At 49.9% G+C, this 24,580-nt stretch overlaps 8 protein-coding genes across 8 annotated transcripts; 3 read left to right on the forward strand and 5 right to left on the reverse strand.

The window, feature by feature from the left end:
* Positions 1-138: 138 nt before the first annotated feature.
* LCP9604111_7580 (actin-related protein ArpA) lies at positions 139-1,386 on the forward strand (the record flags this gene model as incomplete). Its single annotated transcript, XM_039075628.1, has 3 exons — positions 139-906; positions 957-1,271; positions 1,324-1,386. 3 exons carry the CDS (start codon positions 139-141, stop codon positions 1,384-1,386), a joined length of 1,146 nt encoding a protein of 381 aa, XP_038926446.1.
* Positions 1,387-3,082: 1,696 nt separating this feature from the next.
* On the reverse strand, positions 3,083-3,571 carry LCP9604111_7581 (DUF3602 domain-containing protein; the record flags this gene model as incomplete). The annotated part of the gene is made up of 1 exon (XM_039075629.1): positions 3,083-3,571. The coding sequence occupies one exon, from the start codon at positions 3,569-3,571 to the stop codon at positions 3,083-3,085; it is 489 nt and encodes a 162-aa protein (XP_038926447.1).
* Positions 3,572-5,711: 2,140 nt separating this feature from the next.
* Positions 5,712-10,765, reverse strand: LCP9604111_7582 (uncharacterized protein; the record flags this gene model as incomplete). Its single annotated transcript, XM_039075630.1, has 13 exons — positions 5,712-6,330; positions 6,389-6,469; positions 6,519-7,137; positions 7,190-7,254; positions 7,302-7,352; positions 7,402-7,473; positions 7,528-7,639; positions 7,695-8,030; positions 8,082-8,244; positions 8,305-9,314; positions 9,378-9,654; positions 9,715-9,941; positions 9,991-10,765. 13 exons carry the CDS (start codon positions 10,763-10,765, stop codon positions 5,712-5,714), a joined length of 4,407 nt encoding a protein of 1,468 aa, XP_038926448.1.
* A 940-nt stretch (positions 10,766-11,705) lies between these two features.
* On the reverse strand, positions 11,706-12,061 carry LCP9604111_7583 (putative quinol monooxygenase; the record flags this gene model as incomplete). Its single annotated transcript, XM_039075631.1, has 2 exons — positions 11,706-11,992; positions 12,040-12,061. The coding sequence occupies 2 exons, from the start codon at positions 12,059-12,061 to the stop codon at positions 11,706-11,708; spliced, it is 309 nt and encodes a 102-aa protein (XP_038926449.1).
* Positions 12,062-12,360: 299 nt separating this feature from the next.
* Positions 12,361-13,083, reverse strand: LCP9604111_7584 (uncharacterized protein; the record flags this gene model as incomplete). Its single annotated transcript, XM_039075632.1, has 1 exon — positions 12,361-13,083. The coding sequence occupies one exon, from the start codon at positions 13,081-13,083 to the stop codon at positions 12,361-12,363; it is 723 nt and encodes a 240-aa protein (XP_038926450.1).
* Positions 13,084-13,392: 309 nt separating this feature from the next.
* GbpA lies at positions 13,393-20,697 on the reverse strand (the record flags this gene model as incomplete). Its single annotated transcript, XM_039075633.1, has 6 exons — positions 13,393-14,720; positions 14,779-15,546; positions 15,593-17,238; positions 17,289-17,625; positions 17,678-19,117; positions 19,227-20,697. 6 exons carry the CDS (start codon positions 20,695-20,697, stop codon positions 13,393-13,395), a joined length of 6,990 nt encoding a protein of 2,329 aa, XP_038926451.1.
* Positions 20,698-21,112: 415 nt separating this feature from the next.
* On the forward strand, positions 21,113-22,439 carry LCP9604111_7586 (uncharacterized protein; the record flags this gene model as incomplete). The annotated part of the gene is made up of 2 exons (XM_039075634.1): positions 21,113-21,368; positions 21,436-22,439. The coding sequence occupies 2 exons, from the start codon at positions 21,113-21,115 to the stop codon at positions 22,437-22,439; spliced, it is 1,260 nt and encodes a 419-aa protein (XP_038926452.1).
* Positions 22,440-23,166: 727 nt separating this feature from the next.
* Positions 23,167-24,233, forward strand: LCP9604111_7587 (putative U1 snRNP complex component Yhc1; the record flags this gene model as incomplete). The annotated part of the gene is made up of 6 exons (XM_039075635.1): positions 23,167-23,176; positions 23,230-23,235; positions 23,374-23,475; positions 23,551-23,673; positions 23,746-23,820; positions 23,935-24,233. 6 exons carry the CDS (start codon positions 23,167-23,169, stop codon positions 24,231-24,233), a joined length of 615 nt encoding a protein of 204 aa, XP_038926453.1.
* Positions 24,234-24,580: the final 347 nt, after the last annotated feature.

The following is a 24,580-nucleotide window of genomic DNA, read 5'->3' on the forward strand; positions in this document are numbered from 1 at the left end:
GCCACCGAAACACTATATGCGCCTTCAATCAACATCCACTCCGTTGATCCTCCGAGTCTCCCATTCTAGGCCGAGAGGCCGTCTGTACCCGCGCGTGTCCTTGCCCGACCTCACCTCCCATCCCCAACACTCCCCGCAATGGCTGAGGCAACTCTCCACAACGTGCCGATTGTCATCGACAACGGCAGTGGCACAATCCGAGCAGGCTTTGCCGGCGAGGAAATTCCATCATGTTATTTCCCGTCATTCGTCGGCCGGCCCAAGCACCCACGGGTGATGGCCGGCGGCCTGGAAGGAGACTCATTCATCGGGTCCCGTGCACAAGAACTCCGCGGACTGTTGAAGATCAGGTATCCTCTGGAACACGGCATTGTCACGAATTGGGAAGATATGGAATCGATTTGGCACTACGTCTACGAAAACGAGCTCAAGACCCTCCCCGAAGAACACCCCGTCCTCCTCACGGAGCCGCCGCTGAACCCTCGCGCCAACCGTGATATCGCAGCCCAGCTTATGTTTGAGGCTTTTAACGTGCCGGCCCTGTACATGTCGATCCAGGCTGTGTTGTCGCTGTATGCGTCTGGTCGGACTACGGGTGTGGTTTTGGATTCTGGGGATGGTGTTTCCCACGCGGTGCCTGTTTTCGAGGGTTTCGCTATTCCGAACAGTATTCGCAGAATTGATGTTGCTGGTCGTGATGTTACGGAACAGATGCAGTTGCTGCTGCGAAAGGCTGGACATGTGCTGCACACTAGTGCTGAGAAGGAGGTGGTACGGATGATCAAGGAGAAGGTCTGTTATGTGTCGCTGGATCCGAAGCGGGAAGAGAAGGAGTGGATGAACAGCTACCACAAGTCTGATGCTAAAGCAATGGACTATGTTCTTCCGGATGGTCACAAGATCAAGGTATGTCTACGGAACCGTTCGTCTTGGGTTATACTAATGGGCTTGTCTAGATCGGCCAAGAACGTTACCGTGCGCCTGAGATCCTCTTCGATCCCGAGCTCATTGGCCTCGAGTATCCCGGTGTGCATCAGATCGTGCAGGACGCCATCACCCGCACAGATCTCGACCTGCGAAAATCGCTATACCTCAATATTGTGCTTTCTGGCGGTTCAACACTGTGCAAGAACTTCCCTGATCGGTTGATGCGCGAGATCAAAAAACTAGCCGTCGAGGACATGAAGATCCGCATTTCCGCGCCTGCCGAGCGGAAGTACACCACGTGGATTGGTGGTAGCATTCTTGCCGGGCTGAGCACGTTTAGAAAGGTATGTTAATCCCTCATGTCTACTTCATCATTGCTGACTAAATACTGTCTAGATGTGGGTAAGCGCAGACGAATGGCACGAGGATCCCGAGGTGATCCACAAGCGATTTGCATAAAGGCCTCGTCTCTGACGAAGTCTTTGATATCATGGTGGCCTTCTACCGAGTCACTCCGGATCACATCACTGCCTCCACCGCGATCCTAGGCACCATCTCCCATTCCATAACAAACAACACAAGAAACAGATCTTGTCACTGGTCGATCATCATGCAATTGGCAGTGCATAAGAAGTGATCGACCAACATCACAATCCGAGTCGTATCCTGACTCTTGATACCCCAGCTTCAATTTTCTTCCAGCTTATGTCGTCTGGCATTGGCTCTGACTTTGCAAATACAGTCTCTGCGTCTTGGGGATGGTTCTACTCTAGACATAATTTACTCGGACATACTACAGTTCTCGTCATGGATTCCCTGCGTAGATTGATTAGATCCGGTAGATATATTTGCATTCTACTTGGAATATTTAGTGCAGTGGCAGTCATCTGATTCATTCCACCTCTGACTATGGGTAAATAATGCCGATGTTCATTCTCCAATTCTCCTTCTCCTATTCATAGTTATGACTCAACTACATGTAGTCATAGTCTCATAGATTGGTAACCAACCAAGTACCCGAAGTACCCGGATGGAAGTCATGAGTAAGCCAAGGAGGCAATTTCTATTTTAAACAAAGGATCCTATTCTATTAACGGTTGCACGTCTTAATAGAGAACAAATATACAGGCAAACTATGAAAAAGAACACGCATGTCGCCACGTACCAAAACACAAAGTCCAAAATATCGAAACCGAAAGCGAATATCGAAACCGAAAGCGAAATCCACATCAACCGAATAATAAGAACAAAGAGAATGGAATATTCTAGACCGGAGATCCCAAATAATACTAGTTTCTACGCTGTACAGACAGACACCTGTGGATATCCCCAAACATCATGTCCGGCTGTCATCGCCTAGCAGCGGGTACGACATTACACCTGACGTGCGAGTATATTCGCCATAGGTGGAACCGCACCCGGCAATACCACAACAAGCACGTCTTGAAAGTACGGAATCTACGGCTACAATGATGTAATTGGAGATATTTTTGTTTTTTTGGAGACGTGTAATCCAGCCAGGGAAGACAAGAACCCCAAGCATGTATTGTATTTTGTATTTGGTATTGTGATTTGTTTAGACCCATGGCTAGGAAGTAGTAGCCCTCGGAATGGCGCAATATGGGGGGAATATTGTTGAAAGCAGCAAAGAAATACAGAAAATTGCGACACAGAGTAGAGTAAGATGGAGCAATGGGAAATGGGTAATGGGAAATGAAAACGGAACTCCGGAATGATGCAACCAGACAAGTGTTGTTCGATGGCGCGATCTTGGGTATGTTGAATTTGAGACTACTCCGTAGAAGAATAGGACCCGGTTTCCAGAACCTGGCGTTGATGCAGGGTGGTTTGGCTCTAGGCGCAAATGAACCACAAAGAACAAAGAAAACGCCGGTTTGCCCATGGTTGAGAGTGAAGAGGTTGGAGTTTCATGCGGAAACAAAGAGATGGTGAGGGAATTCGACTCGGGGTATTTCCATAGACAGCAGAAAGAAACATGACATGTAGTAGTAGAGGGTATTGTCATCCTCGATGTTTCAATCCGGTCCGATGGAAACCCATATTAAAAAATGAGAATGAGCATGTTAAAGAGAGAAAAGGCAAAGAACTTTTTTTGTCGTTATGTCGTTGGTGTAGGATGTAGAAAAGATATGCTCTAGGCAGTACCCTTCAGCTTGCCCCAGCCCTTCTCGAGACCACGACGGGCCATGTCACGAGCCCGATCTGCCACGGAGCCAGTGCTGGAGTTGGTAGCCGTACTACCAGCCGAGTACTTGCGAGTCAGAATAGAATTGCTGCAGTCGTCGCGGAAGATGGTGTTGCCGGCACCGCCACGGCCGACGTGGTAGACGGGGGCAGCCTGGCGCAGGTCACGCTCGAGCTCTTCGTCGAAGCTGAAGATGGCGCGCTCGCTGCTGCTGTGGATGTTGCCAGCACCGCCACGGCCGGAGACAAAGCTGGTTGGCAGGCGCGAGTCGAGACGGGCGAGAGAGGCTGGTCCACTGGCGCTGCGCGAGTCGGTGGTCTTGGTGTTCTTGAGGTTGACGACGTTTCCACATCCGCCACGGCCGGTGTAGACTGCTGGGCGACCGGCGTGGGGGACAGATGGGTGCGGCTCAACGACGCGGTAATTTGAAGAAGGCATGTTGATTTGATGTATGGTGGTTGGGGAATTAGAAGTAGATGTAGATGTGATGTAGATGGGATGTAGATGTATGAACAGTCTATGCTGTGAAGGGTATTGAAACTTCCATGAAGGATTTGCAGGATGTGTGGATATGGCTAACAAACCGCGGGGCCCTGATGTTATATAGTCCCAGGGCCCTTTTTTGACATTTTCACGTTTTTGGAGTCATTTCCAGATCCAGGCACGACATCCAGTCACAAGGCCGTGTGGGGGCTTTTTGTTTTTTTCTTTTTGAATTTTGAATTTTCATTTTGAATTTTCATTTATCCCTTTCCTTCGTCGTCATCAGCCTAAACCAGCCAGGGATATTTCCCCTTTCGACCCCCCTGTGATCTGGTGCTACAATATGATTGGCTGCCAGTCTCCCCCAGACACCCTAACTCTGGCTGCTTTACCAGCTGTCCTCTGGGCAACCCAGTCATCTGACTGGGGCGGCTCCACCAATGGTGAGTGGCAAGACGTAACAAAAACTGGCTGGGCAGCCAATCAGCATTTCCATTACCCCCAGGAAATGCAGAAAACCTCTCATTTCAGGATCACCGAGTGTCCAGATCCTATTGCTTTCCAATGTCGAGCTCACGTTGTTCTGGGAATCACACCGCAACAGATGGGCCATTTCACGATCACGTCAGGGGTTGCGCCATTGGGCATTAGATACAATTGCATACATAGAACATTGTATACATGGAAAATTGTATACATTGGATAGTATGGAGGATTGTAGTAGCTAGTAGAAGTAGCTGGTTGAACCTGAATATTACCAATACTCACGATGTATTATAAAATACATACCAAGAGAAAAGGTATTTTTCTGCTCCAGCAATTGCATCATTTACCAGCCCGTGTCCACTTTCTATTTCAGAACATCAGGGGCTTTGTGCAACACATTTATTATTTCTGCATGTCCAGCTGATGGTTGCACAGGTATATAATGTAAGTTGATATATGTATACAGCATATACTCCGTATACTAATAGTAGTTAGCTATAACTATATAGTCATTAACTATACTTAAGTTGCCGATGAAGAATTATGCTAAATTGCACATCTATTGTAGATCGCCTGTACGATGACTCCATCGCGCTGGCAAATTTGCGGGATATTCTCCCTTGGCCCCGTAGATCCAAGTCTAGTCGGCTAGGCTTGCACGGTACCTGCCCAGGAGGTGTCTTCCATAATTGACTCACCGTACGTACCGAGTACCCTGCGCACTGCGCACGCACTGTGCACGTAAGAATAGTGTCAGGCCAACTCCTCGGCAGTCGTCCAGCTGAGCCGAGGAGTCCGAGACAGAAAAGGGAAAGTGCCGTTCCCCAGACAAAACACAAAATGACGTTGCAAAAGAAAAAAGAAAAGAAAAAGAAAAGAAAACTCTTCCTCCCTCATGATTGGCTGAATTATCCGAGCGGCCAAGGAACCAAATCACCGCCCTTCCAAGATTCGATGTCTGTGCGTTTCGCATTTCCCCAGATTTTCCTTTCCCCAACTTTTTCTGCGTTGGACCGAGTCATGCGTCTCGGAGCGTGATCTTTCCAGCCCTGGATGCCGAGGAACCCCCGCTTAAGGGGTAGGGTGCAGAGGAATGATTCCGCGATCTCGTGGGGGCTTGGAATACGTGTCTGGACGTGACACGGCGCTTCGGAGTAGGATTGTCAGGTGTTAGGTTCCTAGAATAATGTGCCGATCTCCCACAGGGTTAGTGCCTGACTTGATAATCTTCAGGGGAACATTCCATTGCCCCTCACATAGAAGACAATCCTGTTATGCCGAGAAGAGAATTACTGTACAGAATACACACCCTCAAATGACTAGCGACACACATTATAAACGATTGGGTAAGGCCGTTCTTAGTAGGCGCTTTTTCACAATGTAATTGATCTCACAGCCACTAAATGCTGTAAGCCACCCTCACCGTCAGCCACAGTAAAGGTCTGTCACATGATGCCACCGGCTAGTTTCATAAAGCTACTCTTGGACATAGTCAACATTGCCTAGAATTGACATCCGAGGAATGACCAAATCCAAAATAGTGATTTCTTCTTTTGTAAATTTAGTCTACCTGTCTGAGTTTTTTTTTTTTTACTCCCACCGTTTTGCTTCAGGCCGACGGAGTAATAACCGCACTCTCCACGCTAGACCTACCCACCAGGTCCGCAAACATAGACGGCCGAGCCAGCAAATCCCGCGGAGGCCCATACTCAGCCAACCTCCCCTGATCCAACACCGCAACCACGTCCGAATCCATAATCGTATCCAACCGATGAGCAACGGTAAGCACCGTGTAGTCCTGGAACTCATCCCGAATGATCCCTTGCATGACCTGATCCGTCTCGGCGTCGACGTTGCTTGTTGCTTCGTCGAGGATCAGAATCTTCCCTGAGCGCAGCATCGTGCGAGCTAGACAGAATAGTTGCTGCTCTCCCTGTGACAGGGGCTGCTCCTTCATTTGTGCGTCTAATCCACCACGCTTCTCGATGGCGTCCCAAACCTTTGTTTTCTTGAGAGCGTTGATGATAGCTTCGTCGGGTAACTTGTTGCTGGGGTCGACGTTGATTCGAACGGATTCGCTCAAGAAGAATGGCTCTTGTGGGATGGCGACGAGACGACTGCGGACTAGCTCCCGTGGCAGGGTTTGTAGGTCGTATCCGTCAATTGCAATACTTCCACTGTCAAGGTCCAATAGGCGGAGTAAGGATAGCAGAAGTGAGCTCTTGCCGCTATATTATCATTCATTGTGAGCAAACAGGAGATTCCTGGGGAAAGAGAAATACCCACCTTCCGGTCCGCCCACAGATGCCTACTTTCTGGCCAGGCAGTATAGACATGGAGATCTTCTTCAGAGCTGGGATGGAGGGGCTAAGTACTGGTCAGCGTCGTCCATAGTAACCAATCAAACCTAGCTTACCTGTAAGAAGCCGAAATATCCTTCAATTCAATAGCACCATGCTCCGGCCATGTATCCGGGGGAGTAGTATCTTCCCCTTCCTGATACTCAGGTTTGACAGTTTGCTCCAAATTCTTCAATCTCGCAATCGCTCCCAGCGAGGTCTCTAATTGTGTCCAGCTGTCAATCAAAACAGCCAGAGCTTGGTTGAATCCGAGAACATTATTCAGTGCCAGGCCGATAGTGCCCGCACTAGTCATATGCGGCAGTAAGACCGCCAGGGCAATGACTACAACGCCAACTGCCGCAACAAGGAGATCGAGAACAAGGTTGAGCCAGCATTGGATGCAGTACATCAAGTAGAACGGCCTCTGGGTGGTGTCCAGCAGCTTGGTGTTGGTCTCCTGGAATTTCTCCTGCCAGCCAAACGCACGAAGTGTGGACAGGCCCTCTAGGGTCTCCAGGAAATGACTGTACAGCGGGCTCCGGGACTCGAGATCGAGGAATCGCAGTTGGCGCGACGTGCGGAGGTAGAACCGCTGCAGCCAGTACACGGTGACGGCACAGATTGGAATACAAACGGACATGTAAGATGAGCCCATCGCGATAAGTGCTGTCTGGGAAAGGATTTGGAAAATCTCTGTATTCTGGATCAGCCTACCTCCATGCATATACTCCTTGGAGACACTTACGGACAACCATGCGAATTAGACAAAGAGGCAGTACCCGGTCAATCAAACCGATGTCCTGGCTGAACCTGCGTCATGTTAGAATCGAGTCTTTTATCACTTCCAAAGGCCTTACTGGTTCAGTATCACACCACTATCGGTTTTTGCAAAGAAAGATAAAGGCGCGCTATGAAAGATTAGCAGTTGTCAGCTTTAAGAAAGACCTTCGCCCTTACCCAACAGCAACCCGCAAAAGGATTCGATGAAGATTGAGAGAGGAGATTGGCGACATCCAGATCAGAGCCCACCTGCGCCAATTGTTAGACTTTCATCTCAATTTCCTTTTGCGAAACGACACATACCAGAAGGTTAGACAGCGGGAAAGCATAGCGGCAACAGCCAGAACAACATAGACACTCATATATTTTCCAATAGAACCTCCGTTCACATTTGTCCACCATTGAAGCCAGATCTCTGTATACTGTTAGCATCCGAGTCGGTTCATCTGGAACAGTTCGACTGAACTTACGCTGGAAGGTGGTTGCAAAGGTAAACAACGCAGTACAAGCTATGAAGCCAAATGTCCGAGGCCAGCCAAAAGATCGGAAGTAGTACGCATAGACTGCCATGTCACCAGTTTGGCGTGTTAGATCTGCATCATCTGGTCCCGGCGCCTTGATTTTCGGCCGTGGTTTGGAGGATGGCTGGGGTGCACTGGCGACGTCCTCTGCACTGAGGACCTCCTCACAGTCGGAGGTCGCTATATCTGTTTTCTTTTTCTGGATGTCCTGGCCGCTCAAAACCTCTCGGACCTTTCCCTCCCGAGTTAGAACGATAACCTGGTCGGCGATGTTGAGATGGCGCACTGGAAATGATTAGTTACGTCTTCAATTATAGGACCGATTGTGGTACATACCGGAGTGAGTCACCAGGAGGATAGTAGTCTGCAACCGCCGAAGTAATCCTTGCTCGCCGAATAAGCGGTCTACGACCAGTGCTTCGGTCTTCTGATCCAGGGCACTCAGAACATCATCCAGTAAAATAATACTGCGTCTAGCGTAGACCGCTCGAGCAAGCGCCTACAAAAAAGAATTAGTGGTTGGTAAACGTTGAACAGGATAGAAGCTAGTTGAACGTACTACTCTCTGCTTTTGGCCGCCGCTAAGGGTTACTCCTCGGCTCCCAACTACAGTCTGTTCGGCATGAGGGAGCTGCGACAGGTCTTCTTCCAGAGCACAGGCATGAATGGTAGTCTGAAACCATACATGATCAATTTTTTCCTCGTCGCAAAACCCGCAGATAACATCTTTGATGGTACCATTGGGCAACCAGGGGCTCTGAGCACAAAAGGCAATGTTTTTGGTGGAGACGGCAATAGTGCCTGCGTCGCAGGGTAGTTCTCCCAAGACCGCTCGGAGCAGTGTCGATTTTCCGCAGCCGACGGGTCCCACAACCAGCGTGAGGGAGCCTTCTGGACAGTCCATGGATACCTGACTTATAGCTGGGTCGACGGTTGGTGCAGGCCGGATCGTCACTTGCTGAACCTTAATGGTAGGGGTCGAATGGGTAGTAGTCTCTGGCACTTTCTCACCCTCACGCATTGTCCCGTTGGGATGGCTAAGGCTCACCTCTAAGCTTGAGTCACCACTGCGAGAACCACCGAGTCCAGTGACTCCGCGACTATCCGAACCTGCTGGAGCACGAAGGAATTTCTGGAGCCGATCAAAGCAGCCTTTCATGGCTGCAGACTCATTAATCGCAAACATAAGGAGGGAGGCGGGTTGGGTGACCAAAGTTATAATGGAGAGAGACGTAAAAGCCTGGTTCGTGGACAGGCTATCGGTACCGCGAGCAGTGGCTTGTGCCACAAACACCACGAACGTCAGGACGGGGGCGAATATCAACGGGGCAGAAGCAATGGTGTTCGTCCACAATGCCAGCCAGCGAAATCCCATGGCGGACTGGATTTCCTTGCGGCGGTACTCCTGCACGCTACTCTCCACCACTTCAGTCATGCCCATGATTTTCATGCTCTTCATCGAACCCAGCATAGATGCCGTGACGGCAATGCGTTTCTGCACAGCCGCGTTCCAGACCTTTTGCTTTCCGACAATTAATTTGGAAAGTTGCGAGTTGGCAAAGGTGCACACTGCGGTCTGTTAGTGTCGTTTCGGACGTTAAGAATCTACAAGGATAGGAGCTATCAACATACCGACAATCAGTCCAATGGGCAGCACGGCCACCGCGCCCAATTGATCAACCAGCAGCCACATGCCGATTGCAATCTCCGTGATGCGTGCCCATACCTCATGGATATTTTGTAATCCCACGGTGACACGATCGATGTCCGTGCTCATAAGCGTAAGCGCGGCCGATTCATCGTACGAGTCAGGCATCTGCAATGTCTGACTGTATACGAGACTGACCAAAGAGCCCCGGGCCATTGCAATCATTCTGTACATTTCACGCTTGTAGAGGACGGTAGTGATCTATCGAAACTCAGCATCCAGGATCTCCCACAGGTCGAGAGGGGTGCAGGAACGACTTACGGCAATACTGATGTAGACTAGGAAAGCAGCCGCCATAAGCCCTAAGGCATGGCTGCGGAGTTGTTCGGAAGCCGGGGCTTCGACAAAACTGATAACACGGCTGATCAGGAATGGTTGGGCGTATGTGAAGCCGATCTTGGCCAGTCGCGGTCCGACGGCCGACAAGAGGGCCCATCGCATGCATGAGATAGTGGCCATGATCAACGCGTAGGGTGAATTGGAGTGCGCTATAGTTTTCGTTAGCCAAATGATCACCAATGGGGAGCATTCAAGTACCTCGACGGGCCCAGCTGGCTTGCATCCGTTCTCGAAGATGGAAGGTAGCGAGTTTGCTGTCCATCGAGAAAAGATCCTCGATTGATAGCAAACGGGCAAATCCCCTGAAGAACAGCGGATTGAGCCACCAGAATAGGGTGCGCGCCCACACATTTGCTGTCGCTTCGGGAGGATGGTGGCGATACGGCAGCCTGAGTTCATGGATCTTACTCTGTGCCTCGAACATGAGCAGTATTACCTTGAGACCCGTCGCTGCAGTAAATACCGCTGCCATGGGCGTCTGGTCCCCCATCAGGAAGAGTGTTCGCGACTGGGGGATATCCAGGACGAGCGAAGCCAAGAGAAAGACTCCCAAGAGGGTGGAAGGCCGAATGGAACGAGTATGCTCCATGTAGGAAAGCAGACAGATAGACAGCGCATCGACCAACGACAGGGCGGCAGCCGGGATGGTCGCGACCGTTTGGACCTGTGGATTTCGAACCCATAACACTAGTAAGGCGACTTGGACACCAAACAGAGCAACAGCGGCTAGTAGCTTGCTCGAGCACGCCAGGGAGAAGGAGACATTGGTCTTAAGGCTGGTGCGAGACAGCCAGTATAATCGGAAGGGAACGATAAGGAGCAGCAGGGCCGAAGGAGCAATAGACAGGATGGATTGTTCGAAGGTGAGGGTGAAATCAAAGCCTCCGCGGCACCGGGCATCGATCGAGGGGCCAAAATGGAGATCAGCAGCCTGTGGGCAGAGATCCCAAGTATCGGAAGCATTCAGCGCCATGGTCTATTTCTGATGAAATAAGAACCATGGACTGAAAGAAAGAAGGGTTGAATTCACGCGAGAACGGAGAGAACACAGATTTGGGGGAAGTGAAACAAAGAGACGCGTGCTTACAGGGTAGGTGGAACTAGTATCTACTACTACGTCTGCTATTTAGTAAAAACTACTAATTCTGTCTTATTCTCAAATTTAACAAAAGGTCAGTATAAAGCTAGTAAATTATATATACTAGAATGCTAACAGACCTTTAGGTTTTGCTATATTGGAAAACCTCTCAAGGTCATTGTCGGACCGTTGTCATCGCCTCTACTATACAGTGTACTGCCTCACGAGACCATGCCACTACCGTGCAGTCCGAGCCAATAGCCATCGTTGGGGCTGTAGATCCCCCGGGCAGAGCAATTCGACGTCAAAGCTCTGGGAGCTAAGGAGTCCGACGGGAACAGTTTTTAGCTTCTACCGATATTAAGGCACCACGTTCGCCATTCCTACCAGGTTTTGACGCGCAACTTGTCCGAATAAAACTTACGGAAGCTAATTGTGTCGGCCCTCAGTATCGTCTACGCCTTGAGACTGTCTAGAATCGGTTAACTCCGTTGGTTGACGGCTGAGACAGCGGTCTATGTTGGGTTGATGTGGGGGGAATATGATCGGCCGGGACCTAGACTCCTTCCCTATGTAGGTACTTCCGGAAGCATCGAAGCATCTCGAACCGTCTCTTATTTCTTTGACTGGCATGGTTGTAGACTTAGCCGACATCTATCATCTATGACTAATTTCTTAGCAGTTCCAAAACTAAGGGTAGAAAAAGTCATATGATGGTTATGTCATTGATGGGAATAGTTACCAGATCAGAATATATATTCAACCAGGCCAAATTAAACTGGTGTGTAGATAGGCAAATAGTCGGTTTGGGGGTGTACAGTAGTTCTCTTCTAATTTACATCTTAGAGCCCTCCAACTCCTCCAAGCGGTGCATATCCATATCCTTCTCCAACAGAGGAATGACGTAGGGGTCGAAAGTCTTCCAGTAAGGGTTGTTGAGGTGGTACTGCTGCGACGATTCCTGGGCGTAGCGCTCGACGATGGTGAAATCCTGCTTGTCGAAGACGGACTGCGACACAAACCAGGAGAGGGTTTCCTTGTCGTTCGAGTAGACGTTGGAAGCTTCAACGAGCTTGGCCTTGAGCTTGGAGATGGACTCTTCGTCCGGCTTGGCACGGAGGTCTACGACTGTCAGCGTTGGGAATAGCAAGACGAGGGGTATCACATACGGACGACGATTGTGTAAACCATGATTGTTTAGAGGTGAATGATAGAGGGATTGAGGGGCAATGGACTTGGAGGGGAATAACTACTTTTACGAATTTAGTCATCGGTGAATTATGCAGAATGGAAATCTCCGAAATTTACCCGGCCGGGTCTTGATGTCTTGATAAGCTTATTTCCATTCCAGTATCTCCACCAAGCTCCAACGATCATGAGGTATTTCTTGGACAGACAAAATCCTAAGGAGACATGCCCAGTTCCAATTCTCAGTCCTGTGGGCCAACCTAGCAAGCAGGCTCATCACCTGCCTTGCCAAATCCGGACACTTAAGATCGGATGTCGTCACGAGCCTCACTGCCAGGAACCACCTTGCTAACCATAGCGTCCGCGACACACTGCATCCACTGGTAGGGCTCATCGGCACGAAGACGGCTGGAGAACGAGCCCTTGGCCTTCATAGCGAGAATGGTAGTCACAAACTGCACCAAACGCGAGACGTAGCTCGAATTGAGTCTCTCCGCGCCGGTGAGATCAATGATGACCTCCTGCACATTGTGTCCCGCCGGGATAGCGCGACAAGCAGCCCTCCAATCCAAGTTGAGGGTGATGAACTCCAAGCCCTCGGGGTGGGTCACGTAGTCGATGAAGACGCCGTCCATGCTCGGGTACGGGAACGGCAGTGCCATGAAGAACTCGCGGACCTCGGTCGGCTTGTTGCGAGACAGGCGGCAGTATCCGTCGCCGGACAGGCCGCGGAGGCTCGGCTCGGGGAATCGTCTGCCGATGAACCGGTGCAGGGGGGCGAGGCGGAGCTTGGTCGCGGTTGCGTTCGGTGCGGTGCTGGCGAGGTAGACCTCGAATACCTTGGGGTCTTCGAAGACGAAGGTTGGGCTCGTGACATAGGCAGGGAGCTCGGTGAGCCGCACTGACATGCGCAGGGTGGAGGCGCCGATCGGGCTGGCCACGAGGTCGCCGTTGATGAGGGAGATCAGCAGCTCGGTGTTCACCGTGAGGATCTTCATCCCGTTGGCGAGTTGGTCAATGTTCATTGTGGCGGTTGCTATTTGAAGGAAAGTGATTTGGGAACTTGGTTTAGGGAACTGGTTGATGGAATGAAGGAAGGACTAATGTAATGCGACAGGTCGTGTGAAATTTATGGCGATGTGAATGTGTGACGACGTAAGCGTTTGATGCGTTGTGAACGTTTGATATGATGTATACGTTGTCGCGATGTCTACTGTAGGTGCGCTTCCTGAAGAGTCTTTCCAATTTGCGAAAGAGCGAACAAATATGAATAGCGATCTACCTGACTTCATTAGATGTTAATGACATTCTATTCCCCATGCAATATCCCAACCTCAGGAACTTCCAAGCTGACCATCTGACACCCAGTGAGAACCACCAGCACATCGGTAACCACCGCTTTGTTTAAGCCATTTAAAGCCAGCAACACAGACTCCCATAGACCTCAGCTTCATCTGATTAGCTTGTTCCTTGCGGCGAGCCTCGGCCAAAGCCTCTTGCTGCTTGCGGAGTTTCTCCAAGATCTCTTCCTGCCTCCTGCGTTCCATCTCAAGCTTGAGTCGGGCTTGTTCGAGGAGTCTTTTGGCATCTTCGTCTGCTTTTCTTTTGGCCTCTTCCAGCTCCCGCGCGGCCTTTTCCTCCTCCGCCTTCAATTTTAATATCTCCTGCTTCTGCTTCTCATATTCCTCTTTCAAACGCAAGTACTCTTTCTCTTTGGCTTCTGCTAGAGCCTTGTCCTTTTCGAGTTGATGCCATACTTCATCTGTAACATCGGCATCTCGCTTTGCAGTGGCAGTGGAATTCTCTGTCTTGGGCTCTGTCATGTCTGGTTCCTTGGAGGCCTCATTCTCGATGACCGAGCTTTGATTGTCCAGCTTGGTGACAGGCTTACTCAAAGGTTGAGTGCGTACAGCCAGGTCTGTTTGCTCTGCCGCTTGGATCGCAGTTGATAGACCGTTTTGCGGATAGACTTCCCGGCTGGACCGCTCATTGATCATTGAGTCGAGGGCTTCGAGCACCGTGTCTTCGCTCAGCACCAGCTTCTTCCCACTAGATGACAGAAGAGTTTCGCGAAAGATTGTCTTCGTAAGCGTTCCGACGTCTCGTGCATTTGCCCAGCCTGCAGATTTCGCAAGTCTGTCAAAGCGCTGCGACATTCCCTTCATAAAGTCAAAATCTGGACCCTCCAAGCAGACTAGATCGAACTGAGCCTGTGATTTGTTGAGGAGGTCTCTTTTTTCTTTCAACAAGAGCTCGTAAACTAAGTTGACACAGTCTGCTGAGGACAATGGGTCGAATTGAAGAGACTCTGGGAAGCGACTGGTGAGCCCCAGATTGATTGACATGAGACGGTTGATGTCTCCATCATAACCGGCCAGAATGATGATCAGCTTTTGAGCAAACTTGGGCTTGGTAATGGCATCCACAATCTCATCCATGGCCTCTTTGGCGAAATGTCCCTCAGCGAGCCGATAGGCTTCGTCAATGAACAAGACCTTTCCAAGGCCACGTTCGAGGACTTGCAGAGTCTTCGGGCCTGTCTGGCCTATATATTGACCCACCAAGTCCGTGGCTGAGGTTTCGACCACTTCATTCGAAGCTAACAAGCCCATGTCATAGTAGACTTGCCCCATCTTTCTAGCTGTGCTCGTTTTTCCGGTACCTAGGATTTAAATGTCAGCAATATTCGGCGGACAAATACTGAACGGAGAGGTGTATACCTGGAGGACCACGGAAAACAAAGTTAAACGGCAACTGCGTGCGCGGATCCAAGTCCAGTCGTCTAAGGCTCTGAACCATTTGCCGATAGCCTTCTAGTTTGGCAACGATACTTTCACATCCTATGACGCCTTCGAACATCTTTGCAACACTTTCCTTCTTATCTGCACGATCAAAGTCTTCGTCAAAGTCAGAAGCATCAAGCACAGAATCCGGAATAGAACCGGGGTGTTTGATGGACGAGAGGCGCTTTTGATACCGCATCTTGGCGGCGTTGAGCAGATTATCAATCTTGCCTGCATTTCCAAAAGGCGGTCGATTCCGAGCACGCTCGAGCATCTCCAATACCACACAGCGGCCACGATCATTTATTCCAAACCCTTGTTCTTTGAGCTTGAGGTCCAAAATCGCATCCAGCTCACTCGAGGTGAAGTCCTCGAAGACAAATGCCTGGTCAATTGGAAAACGTCGGGTGAGGCCAGGGTTGACCTTTTGAAACATCTCTTCCATAAGATCCTTGTAACCTAGAAGCAAGACGCACCTATCGTCACCAGGTGTGCTTTGCACTTCTGCCACGATGGTGTCTATCACGGCAGCTCGGTATGAGTCACTGTTGGAACCTGTCCCATCCGAGGTACCTCCAGAGAACAGTCCATAGGCCTCGTCGATGACTAGAACCTTTCCCAATGTAGATGCAAGTATCCCTTTGGTGTTCTTTTCGGACTCTCCAATCACACTGCCAACGAAGTCTGACGGGTTCTTTACCACCACTACGATTGTCAGTAAACTTCATAGACAGCGGAGGAGCCCACATACCTTCGCCATTGGACAAAAACCCGATATCCACAAGTATCTGACCGTAGATCTTTGCGATAGAAGTTTTCCCCGTTCCGGGATTTCCCAAGAAAACTTTGTTGAGACTGTACTCAACCAGGGGCTTCTCATCCAGCTCACGCTGGTAGTTGTATCGCATGGTGTCTAGTATGGCCTCCACCGTCTTCTTCACAGAGTCCAAACCAATCATAGTCTGCAGCTTTTGCCAAGCATTGGATGATTTCAAAGCCTGCGATGGATCTGGCCCGATCATGTCTTCCTTGCTCAGAAAGAGATTATCAACCTTGCTCGCAGCCTGTCGTGTTTCCCGGCTGAGACGTACAGCCTGTCGTTCAGAAATCTTGGCCATGGCATTCTCAACGGCTCGTGCATTGGCGAATCCCTCACGACCACGTCCGCTCCCAACCCGACGAGCTACAATGCGACAATAAAGTCCGCCAAGGTTATCCTCGACCTTCATCTGCTTTTTGTATTTCTTTTCGATGCACCCGACCAAAATCTGCATCAACTCGGCGTCGTCGAAATCATCAAACTTGAGCTCATTTGGGAAACGACTAGGAAGCCCGGAATTGTATGCGAAGAACTTCTCCATCGGTCGTTGATATCCCGCAAGAATGAAGACCACTTTTCCGGTGAGGTTTTCAATCTCAGCTAAGAGGAAGTCCAGAACTTGGGGGCCGCCGAAACTGCTGCCGACGAGCTGATACGCTTCATCAATGAAGATGGCCCCGCCGCCGTCTTTCAAGAGGTTTTCGATGATTTTTTGACATCCCGAGACACCATCGTTCGCGAGTCTAGACCCGGTTGTCTCGATGAATTTGTCGCCGGGAATGATCCCCATGGACGATAGGAACTTCGCGTATAGACGCGCAACGGTTGTTTTCCCGCTACCGGGATTCCCGAGCAATACAGATCCGAATCGATCGTGGCTCATATCAATGTTCTGTCTAATTGCGACGTCCACTTTAGCTTTGATCGACAAAAACTTTGTCTTCACTGATTCAAGTCCGATCATGTCGATTAACTTGTCGATCTCCTGGCTTTGAGCGTTGAGGAACTTCTTTTGATACTTCCAGTCTGCTTGAGCCGCGGACATCTTTTGTGATGGCATGACTTGTCGACTTGGAGGCTGCACACTACGGCTTTGAGTGCCTGTGGCACTGGATTCTGAGCTTGCTTCCGTGATGGTTGCGGGCGTGCTAGGAATGGCCCCAGAGCTCAATTTCCGCTGAGGCGATACAGGGCGCGGAGGATTCTTCAAATCCTCAATTTCCTGGCGGTACTGTTCAAGGACCTTCGCTCGCTCCATATCATCGAATTCATCGCGTCGCACACGCTTGAGATGAGAAGCCTCCTCCTGAGCCTCTGCAAGCTTCCGGGCGTACTCGCTCTGCTTTCTTTGCCGTTCTATCTCTAGTCTGATATCGCGTTTGCGCTTGCGCTCTTTTACCTGATCTTCTTGGATGCAGAAACGACATGAACCCTTGGCCTGGGAACAGGACAGAGACAAGGAATGACCGCGGGAACACTTCCATTTAACTATTTTTGTGCACTTCATTTTTGAGTGGTCCAGAAGCTGGTGACATTTTGAGGGGCACTCGTGTACTCCGCAACTCAGTTTCACGCCGCTATGGGAAAGTCAGTATTAAGATATCAGCAAAAGTTCTGGTAAACCTACCAAGGGGCAGAGCATCCTCCGTCTGGGCATTCTCTATCGAAGTCCTCCGCTGTTCGGAGAATCGAATTTGTCTGCGGATGCTGTTCGCATTGGACGGGCAGTCCATCGTATAGATGCCCCTCTGACTTCAGTTGGTCGATTAGCGGCTTCCAGTGCTTTTGGCCCTTCCGACTAGAAACGAATGTTTCCGAGTTTCCAACCATAATGAGGACATTTCGGGCTCGGGAAAGGAGGACGTTGAGGCGCTCGGGAGCTGCCATGAATCCTATGTCGCCAACTTGATTGCTGCGGGTGAGTGACGCTATGACTATCTCACTCTCTTCTCCTTGGAAGTTGTCTATTTTCTCAGGTCAGACTTTGCTTGCACCTAATTTCTTCTCCATACTTACCAATTGTAGACAGCTTGATTGGACGCTTCGAATGGGAGGCACCAGCCTGCGACAGAAGACCTGCTTTGACAAGGTTGTGGGAGTCGAGGTCATTCAGAACTGGGTCGTTCTGTTTGCTTAGAGTCTGTCTCAGTAGACTAAGCTGACCCAAATATGGAGTCAACACGACCAGCTTGTCTGTTCCATACCCCTGCTGTCCGAGATACTTCACGATCTTGAGGACGATCTCTGCCTCGAATACATTGCTCTTACTTCCCTTTGAGTTCTCGTCGTCCCGGTCAGAGACCTGGACAAAAATGTCTTCCGGATTTTGATGATGGAAAAATATCACTCTGTCGCACAGACCTCGTGGCTGAGGACGATTCTTGGTCTTTTTATCGTCTTCCAGCCCAGGATAGGTGAGGTTGCGCACAAGACTTGAGATCTCGGGACACATTCTATGTTGCTTGGCCAGTGTCGTATGTGGAAATCCGACATGTATGAGTCTTTCGAAAAGGGAGACGTTCAGGTCATAGCCATCGCCTTTCTCTGTGCTCAAGCTGTAGCTGTTGATTTTTGGCCGTAGCTGCTGATGATCTCCTATCAAGATCAAATGCTTGGTCTCCGGTGTCATTGCGGTGAGCACATGCGACTCAAGGATCTCACCCGCTTCTTCAAGAAGCACGATGCCAGGGGAAGCATGTCGAATGTCCTCGGAATACATTGCCGCCGCTGTAGTGGTGCAGCCGATGATTCGCTTTGATTTCAAGATTTCCCGGTTTTTCTCACCCAGGGTAGCGCTCAGTTGGCTTTGGCTTTTGTTGAACAATGCTATGCTAACGCCCAAAGACTCCGCCTGTTCACTCAGCAGAGCTTTCTTCCAAGAGCTGTTTTTCTCCTCCCGTATTTTCTGATCGAGTGCCCAGATGTCGTGACAATGAGCGGGAAGAAGATCAGAACATACCCCTGCATCCTGGTTGCGGATCCATCGGTGATAAAGGTAGTCTTTTCGAATTGCTTTTCCACTATTATCGACCACGGCCATGCTGTTTGGTTCCTCCGGCTCCGGTACGGTCAGAGCTGCAAAGTATTCTGGTTCTTCAAACTCCAGATAGTCCAAGATAGATGTAGCATTAGCTGTGAGATTCTTGTAGGCTTGGAAGGAGTCATTCAAATTGTCCTTTTGTTCATTTGCGACCGCTTCGAGTGAATGAATTGTGTTCCAGGTGGTTTGATCCCTACGGTAGGACGAGTGCTGCTTAAACAACCCAAGCGGCTCGGTTCGTTGTGAAGACTTGGACCCGAGTCTGACGATAGTAGAGGGATTGATACCAACGTCTAGTAAGTCTTCCAAGAACTGATCCAAGGCATGATTTGTGTAGCACATAACCAGGATTTTGTCTTTCGAATTATCGTGCAGGGCCTTTGCGAGAAGAGCACCTATGAACGACTTGCCGGTACCTAGAGCTCATACTGTCAGTTTAATGTCCTTGGTTATAGAAATGAGAAGATCATGAGAGGATACTAAAATGATAGTGGGAGGATAATGAGACGATCCACATGATCTTACCTGGGGGACCTTGAATAAGACTCACTCTCTGTGTCAACCCAGCCAACAGAGAATCTAACTGTGAAGAGTCCAATGTCACTGACATCGAGGTTTTCAGGGTGCGCTGGATATTACATCCGCGTTCTTCCTCCAGCATGTTGACCAAATTCCGAGGAACTAGGCTTGAATCCTGCACCGGCTGGCCTTTTTCGTAAAGGAACAACTCCTCTGTGAGAGGCAACTCAATCCTCTCCTGCAAGCCCTTCAAAATTGGCTCGTATGCAAACATTGCTGTGTCAACAAGCAGGAATTCCACGTCATTGTAGAGTTTCAGGTAAAGTAATGACTTTTTAAGGGCCTCTTCACCTGTAATACGCAGCATAACAACTGGCATTTTGAATAACAGTTCATCAATTTCTCGTTCGATTGTGGCAAAAGCCACGATATCTGTGTCCCTAACCAAGCAACCAAAAGCACGATGCTTCACAAACTGAGGCGTGCTGTTTAAGAAGGCTTTGCGAGCATCCTCTGAGAGGTTCTTGAGCTTTTCAAGGCCATATTGGGCAGTCACGCCGATCGTACATGGTCGGAGGTAGTTTGGGGTTCTAGCAGTGCAGCGGACATGAGAAAGATTGAGATTTCTCAAGTGGAAAGCCGAGCGTCGCCCCTTCTTTGTGCCTGTTGCAATTTGCAAGTCTTCGCGGAGCTCCGAGAGCATATCTTCTCGCAAAAGGCGAAACTGATTGTCAACATGGCCGGCAATGCGTTGGCCACTGGACAGCTGTGCGATGTCTTCAGCACGGCGATAAAAGGGTTTCTCCGTACATCCCATCTCATCGGCCGTGGGAAGGATGGCCGTCAAGCGAAAATCAGCAAAATCATTATCGTGCCGACCACCTGCAGTGATCTCAGAGTCTTCGACGGTGGTTGCATGTGATTTCATCTCCAGAAGATATCTAATCTTGTGGCCCAAGTTTCGTATGTCAACTGAGGGGGAAGAGAAAAGCGACCCATCCTTCAAAACAGTCTGAGCATCAGCTCTAACGTCCACCCTACAAGAGGGAGGCAACGAAAGCAACTCCGCCATCAACCAGCATAGAGTGTGGGTCGCATGATCCTCCAGTTTGCGAGTACGGAACGCCTCCAGAAATGCACCCCAGAGGGTGCGCGGCTCCAAGATAATCAGAAGAAGCTGCTCGAGAAATTGGCCGTTGCAGAGGAGCTTGACTTCGCGGTGGTTCAGGTATTGAATAAACTTCGCGGTGTACCCGTTGATGAAGGTCGGGGTTAGGTTAAACCTCAGTCCATTTCGCAAGGCATTCAGAGCGCTTTGGCTTGAGATGATTCGCTGAACGACAATGCTGGGGTCACCCTGGTCCAAGGTTGCTTCGATAAATCGCTTGAAACTGTTCTGATCCTGGACTTCGTGCTTTCCCTGGACAACCTCTTTGAAATATTTGGCCAGTCGCTCCGATCGAATATTTTGAGACATGATAGCGAATGAGACTTAACATAGATTGCAAGATCAAAGTGGCAGAGACAGATAGAATAAAAGGTGTAGAAAGATATCAGAGTCGAGAGATAAGAAACAGTTTAGATTCTGCATTGCCAACAAAGCAGAGCACAGTGAGACTAATGCAGATGCAGTCTGCCTTGTAGGCTTTTAGCTGATAATGCGCAGTTGGGCTATGCGCAGCAAAACCCAACAAACGCAAGAATGCGCAGGAATAGACCAATGCATGAAGCACAGTATGTGACGTGGCGACAGGGGTCTATGCCCCCGCAGCATAACGTGAGACAACAAACAAAAAGTACCTAAGGCTTTTTTTGTATCTGTCGTTGATTGTTCTTCTGCCTACATACACATACTTCGTCGTGCTGCTTCCTGACCATCAGAGTCTACCACGATGTCTCCACAAGGAAGAGGAAGAGGACGAGGACGAGGACGAGGACGAGGACAATGGAGAGAAAGAGGGGGAGTATATGCAGCCCAGACCAGTTCACCAGCACCTCCGCTAGGAGATATCATTGTCACAATCTACCACAATGAAATCGAGAGTCCGGCACCTGATCAAGATGAAGACATATCTCGAATCACGAACAGTCAATATCTGACATCCTACAACTGGCTTGGTGGGAAGAAGAGAAAGATAATCGTTCCAGGTAAGAGGATAATTTCCGATAACCAAGGCACTGTTTATTACCATTGCGTTAACTGACATATTCCTAGGTGAACCACCAAAGTGGACGCCTCTGTCCGATTCTCCCGCGCTTCCACAAGACAGGGGTGATTATTACCGTGATCGAAATGCCGCACGATACCCCACCTATCCTCTGGAGCCAATGGTACAAGCAATACTCACAGACAACCCCGAGTTCCCCATTACCAGTGTGGACATCATTGGGTGCAACAGTACAATGGGGAACCTGCGACGCTTTGCATCTGGGCAGGGTAAGCCCTTTAGGATGCTAGTTGAGGTACTCGGCAAGACAGTATTCTTCATCAGAAGGGAAAATTCGCCCACTGAGGTGTTTCCCGATATTCACGGTTATGGGCATACTTTCCCGGAAGCATACACCACGTGGAATGCAAGTGTGGGCGGATCCCTGTCCCACCAACGGGTGATGAAGTATGATTTTGCCGGAATGCAGTGCTTGGTACGTTTTGAAGGGGACGGCTTTTTGCCCGACCTGGTCCTGGATACCGAAACCGAAGGACATCCTGTTACCCCGAAGGATAGTATCGACCCAGAAGCTTTGCTGTCCATCGAGAAAGTGACAATTTCAGGTTACCCCTCTGCCATTACAGAAATGGCACCGGAGCAGCTTGACATTGCAAGACAAGGCCGGCGCATTCCACAGTGTGCAGTCTTTGACCTGAAGACTCGATCTCACGCTAAAAAGGGCAGTGACATTATTGAGGAAGAACTGCCCCGGTTGTGGATTTCGCGGACTCCCAACTTCATTCTAGCCCACCATACAGCTGGTCGATTCAAGCATATTCAGGTTCGCGACGTGCGGGATGATGTGAAGCAGTGGGAGGAGACCCAGCAACCGGCTTTGGGCAAGTTTGCCAGCTTGCTCCAAATGATCGTGGAATTCGCTCGGAGCGCGGATAACGGAAAACTTGAGATTGAGCATGAAGAGGGTGAGCAAGTTTTGAATCTGAGAGAACAGGGGGGAGTTGTTCATGGCGTCTTGTCCCCGGCTGTCGCAAGCAAGTGGGATATGTGAACCGGCTCTCTCGAGGATAATTGGTTTAAGCTACTACTCTTAGTTTGAAGCTTGCTCTGGGATGTAAATCAGTTCAATACAATCCAATCTATTCACTTACAACAACCGACTGTAAAGCCATCAGTCTTGCCAGGTGTGCGCAAGTATGGCATCAAGGCTGGCATTAGAAAGCAGAAGTGTCATATCTTGACTGTTCATGGTACTGTTTAACAATTCAACTTAGACACAGCCCTAGACTTGAGGGTTCATTGCCATGCCCGGAATAGCAGAGTGTGCAAGTGTAGTAATGAGTGAATGAATATCGTATATTTTTCGCCGAAGGGAATTTCTGCCTCAATTTCAAGTGCTAATATGGAGTTGATGGAGCAACTTTACTAGCAAGTTGGAATTGACATCATTATTTCGGTCAGAATTCACGCCCTTGCCGAGAGATGCGCTGTCTTGTCAAGGTTGTTGGAGAGCCGATAAGCCACTATTTTGCCACTTCAGACCGCCCGACAACCCTCACCACCGAGCTCCTAACAACTTGCCGATCCTACTATCTCAATTTCTCTCTTATTTGCGTCACCGAGGTTTTACTTCCGAGATTCTACCTCAAACTACGCTATTGAAAATCAGGACAGTTTCTGCTAGCCAAGATCTTCGTCTCTGAACGAGACCCATCCCGAAAGGGAATTTTCCTTTTTCGCGCGACGACAGCAAGGTACTTGCTGCAGAAACCGGCAATATGCCCAAATATAAGTAGCCTCTGGTCTCTATATTTGCAACTGAAAGCTAACTTCCCATGCACTCTTCTGTAGGTTTTGCCGCAAATCCACATCTAGACAGTGTCATAGCCTATTCCGGGCATGATGCGACACGAGGCTATGCGCCTCATTGCGGCCGGCTGAGCCCATCCATCGACATATTGCTGACTCCTCACTTCAACTTCTAGGCGACTACTGTGATGTCTACCTGACACACGACTCGATGAGCGTACGCAAGGCGCATAACTCCGGTCGAAACCACCTGAGAAACGTGGTGGACTACTACCAACGTACGTTTGACCGATGGCGCAGCAAGGCGCCCAACCCAACAACTGAATGATAGCTAATCATGTGAACCCATACAGAGATCGGCCAAGAAAAGGCCCAGTCCGTCATCGACTCCATTACCTCCTCCTACGCCGCAGAGGGCCAACAAGCCCCCAACATGATGGCCCCCAGCGCTTTCCCTCCTCCCTTCGGATTCCCTGGTATGACTATGGCTCTTCCTCCCGGGACTCCAGAACACCAACCCGAAACCGAAATCAAGCTAACGCCACTAGGACAACCAGGCATGCCCCCTCCTCCCTTCGGTATCCCTCCACCAGGCGCCCCCGGCGCCCCAGGCATGCTCCCTCGTATGTCACACCCACTTCCACACCCACCCCCACTCTGGCTTCCCGAGGACCCCAGCCAAAGATATCTAGCCTACCCAGGATCATACCAAGCTAATGACTATGCCTCTTACCCAGCCCACGGCCTTCCCTTCCCGCCGCCCTTCCCTAACGCCACCGGAACCCCGCCAACAGGCGGCTTCCCCCCGCCTCTCCCCAACATGCCCCAGGGCGCAAACTTCCCGATACCGCCCCCTGGTGGCTTCCCGAACTTCCCCATCCCCCCGCCCGGCGTTGCTGGCTTCCCGCCTATTCCTGGTCAGCACGGTATGGCGCCGGGTGGTCCATCGCCTATTCCTACCGGCCCCCGTGGCTTGGAGGGATATCCTCCTCCCCCTGGAGGTGGACCTCCTGGTGGGATGGATCAACGGTGGTGATTATGATCACGATCTTGGGGTTGATTCGCACGTGGATTGTTTCTGATACCTTTTTTTTCCCGTGCGGATCGTCGGCATGGCATGACATCTCATGGGTCTTTTTGCTCTTTACTGTTAGTGTAAAATAGCGGTTTCTTTTTTTACGTCTCTTTACTGTTCTGTTCGTACGTTCTGTTTCGTACAAAATTGTCACTTGGTTTCTAGTCGATTTCGAAAGACATGGCGTCTGAATTCTTTACGATATACATGGCACTGAAACTTGCAAAAGAAAAACTTCGACATCCACATCCATGTAGACATCGGTTTCATATTTACACTAGGATTATCTCCAGAATACTGGTGTATAA

Source organism: Penicillium roqueforti, assembly GCF_015533775.1.
Source record: "Penicillium roqueforti strain LCP96 04111 chromosome Unknown scaffold_24, whole genome shotgun sequence".
NCBI classification, from domain to species: domain Eukaryota; kingdom Fungi; phylum Ascomycota; class Eurotiomycetes; order Eurotiales; family Aspergillaceae; genus Penicillium; species Penicillium roqueforti.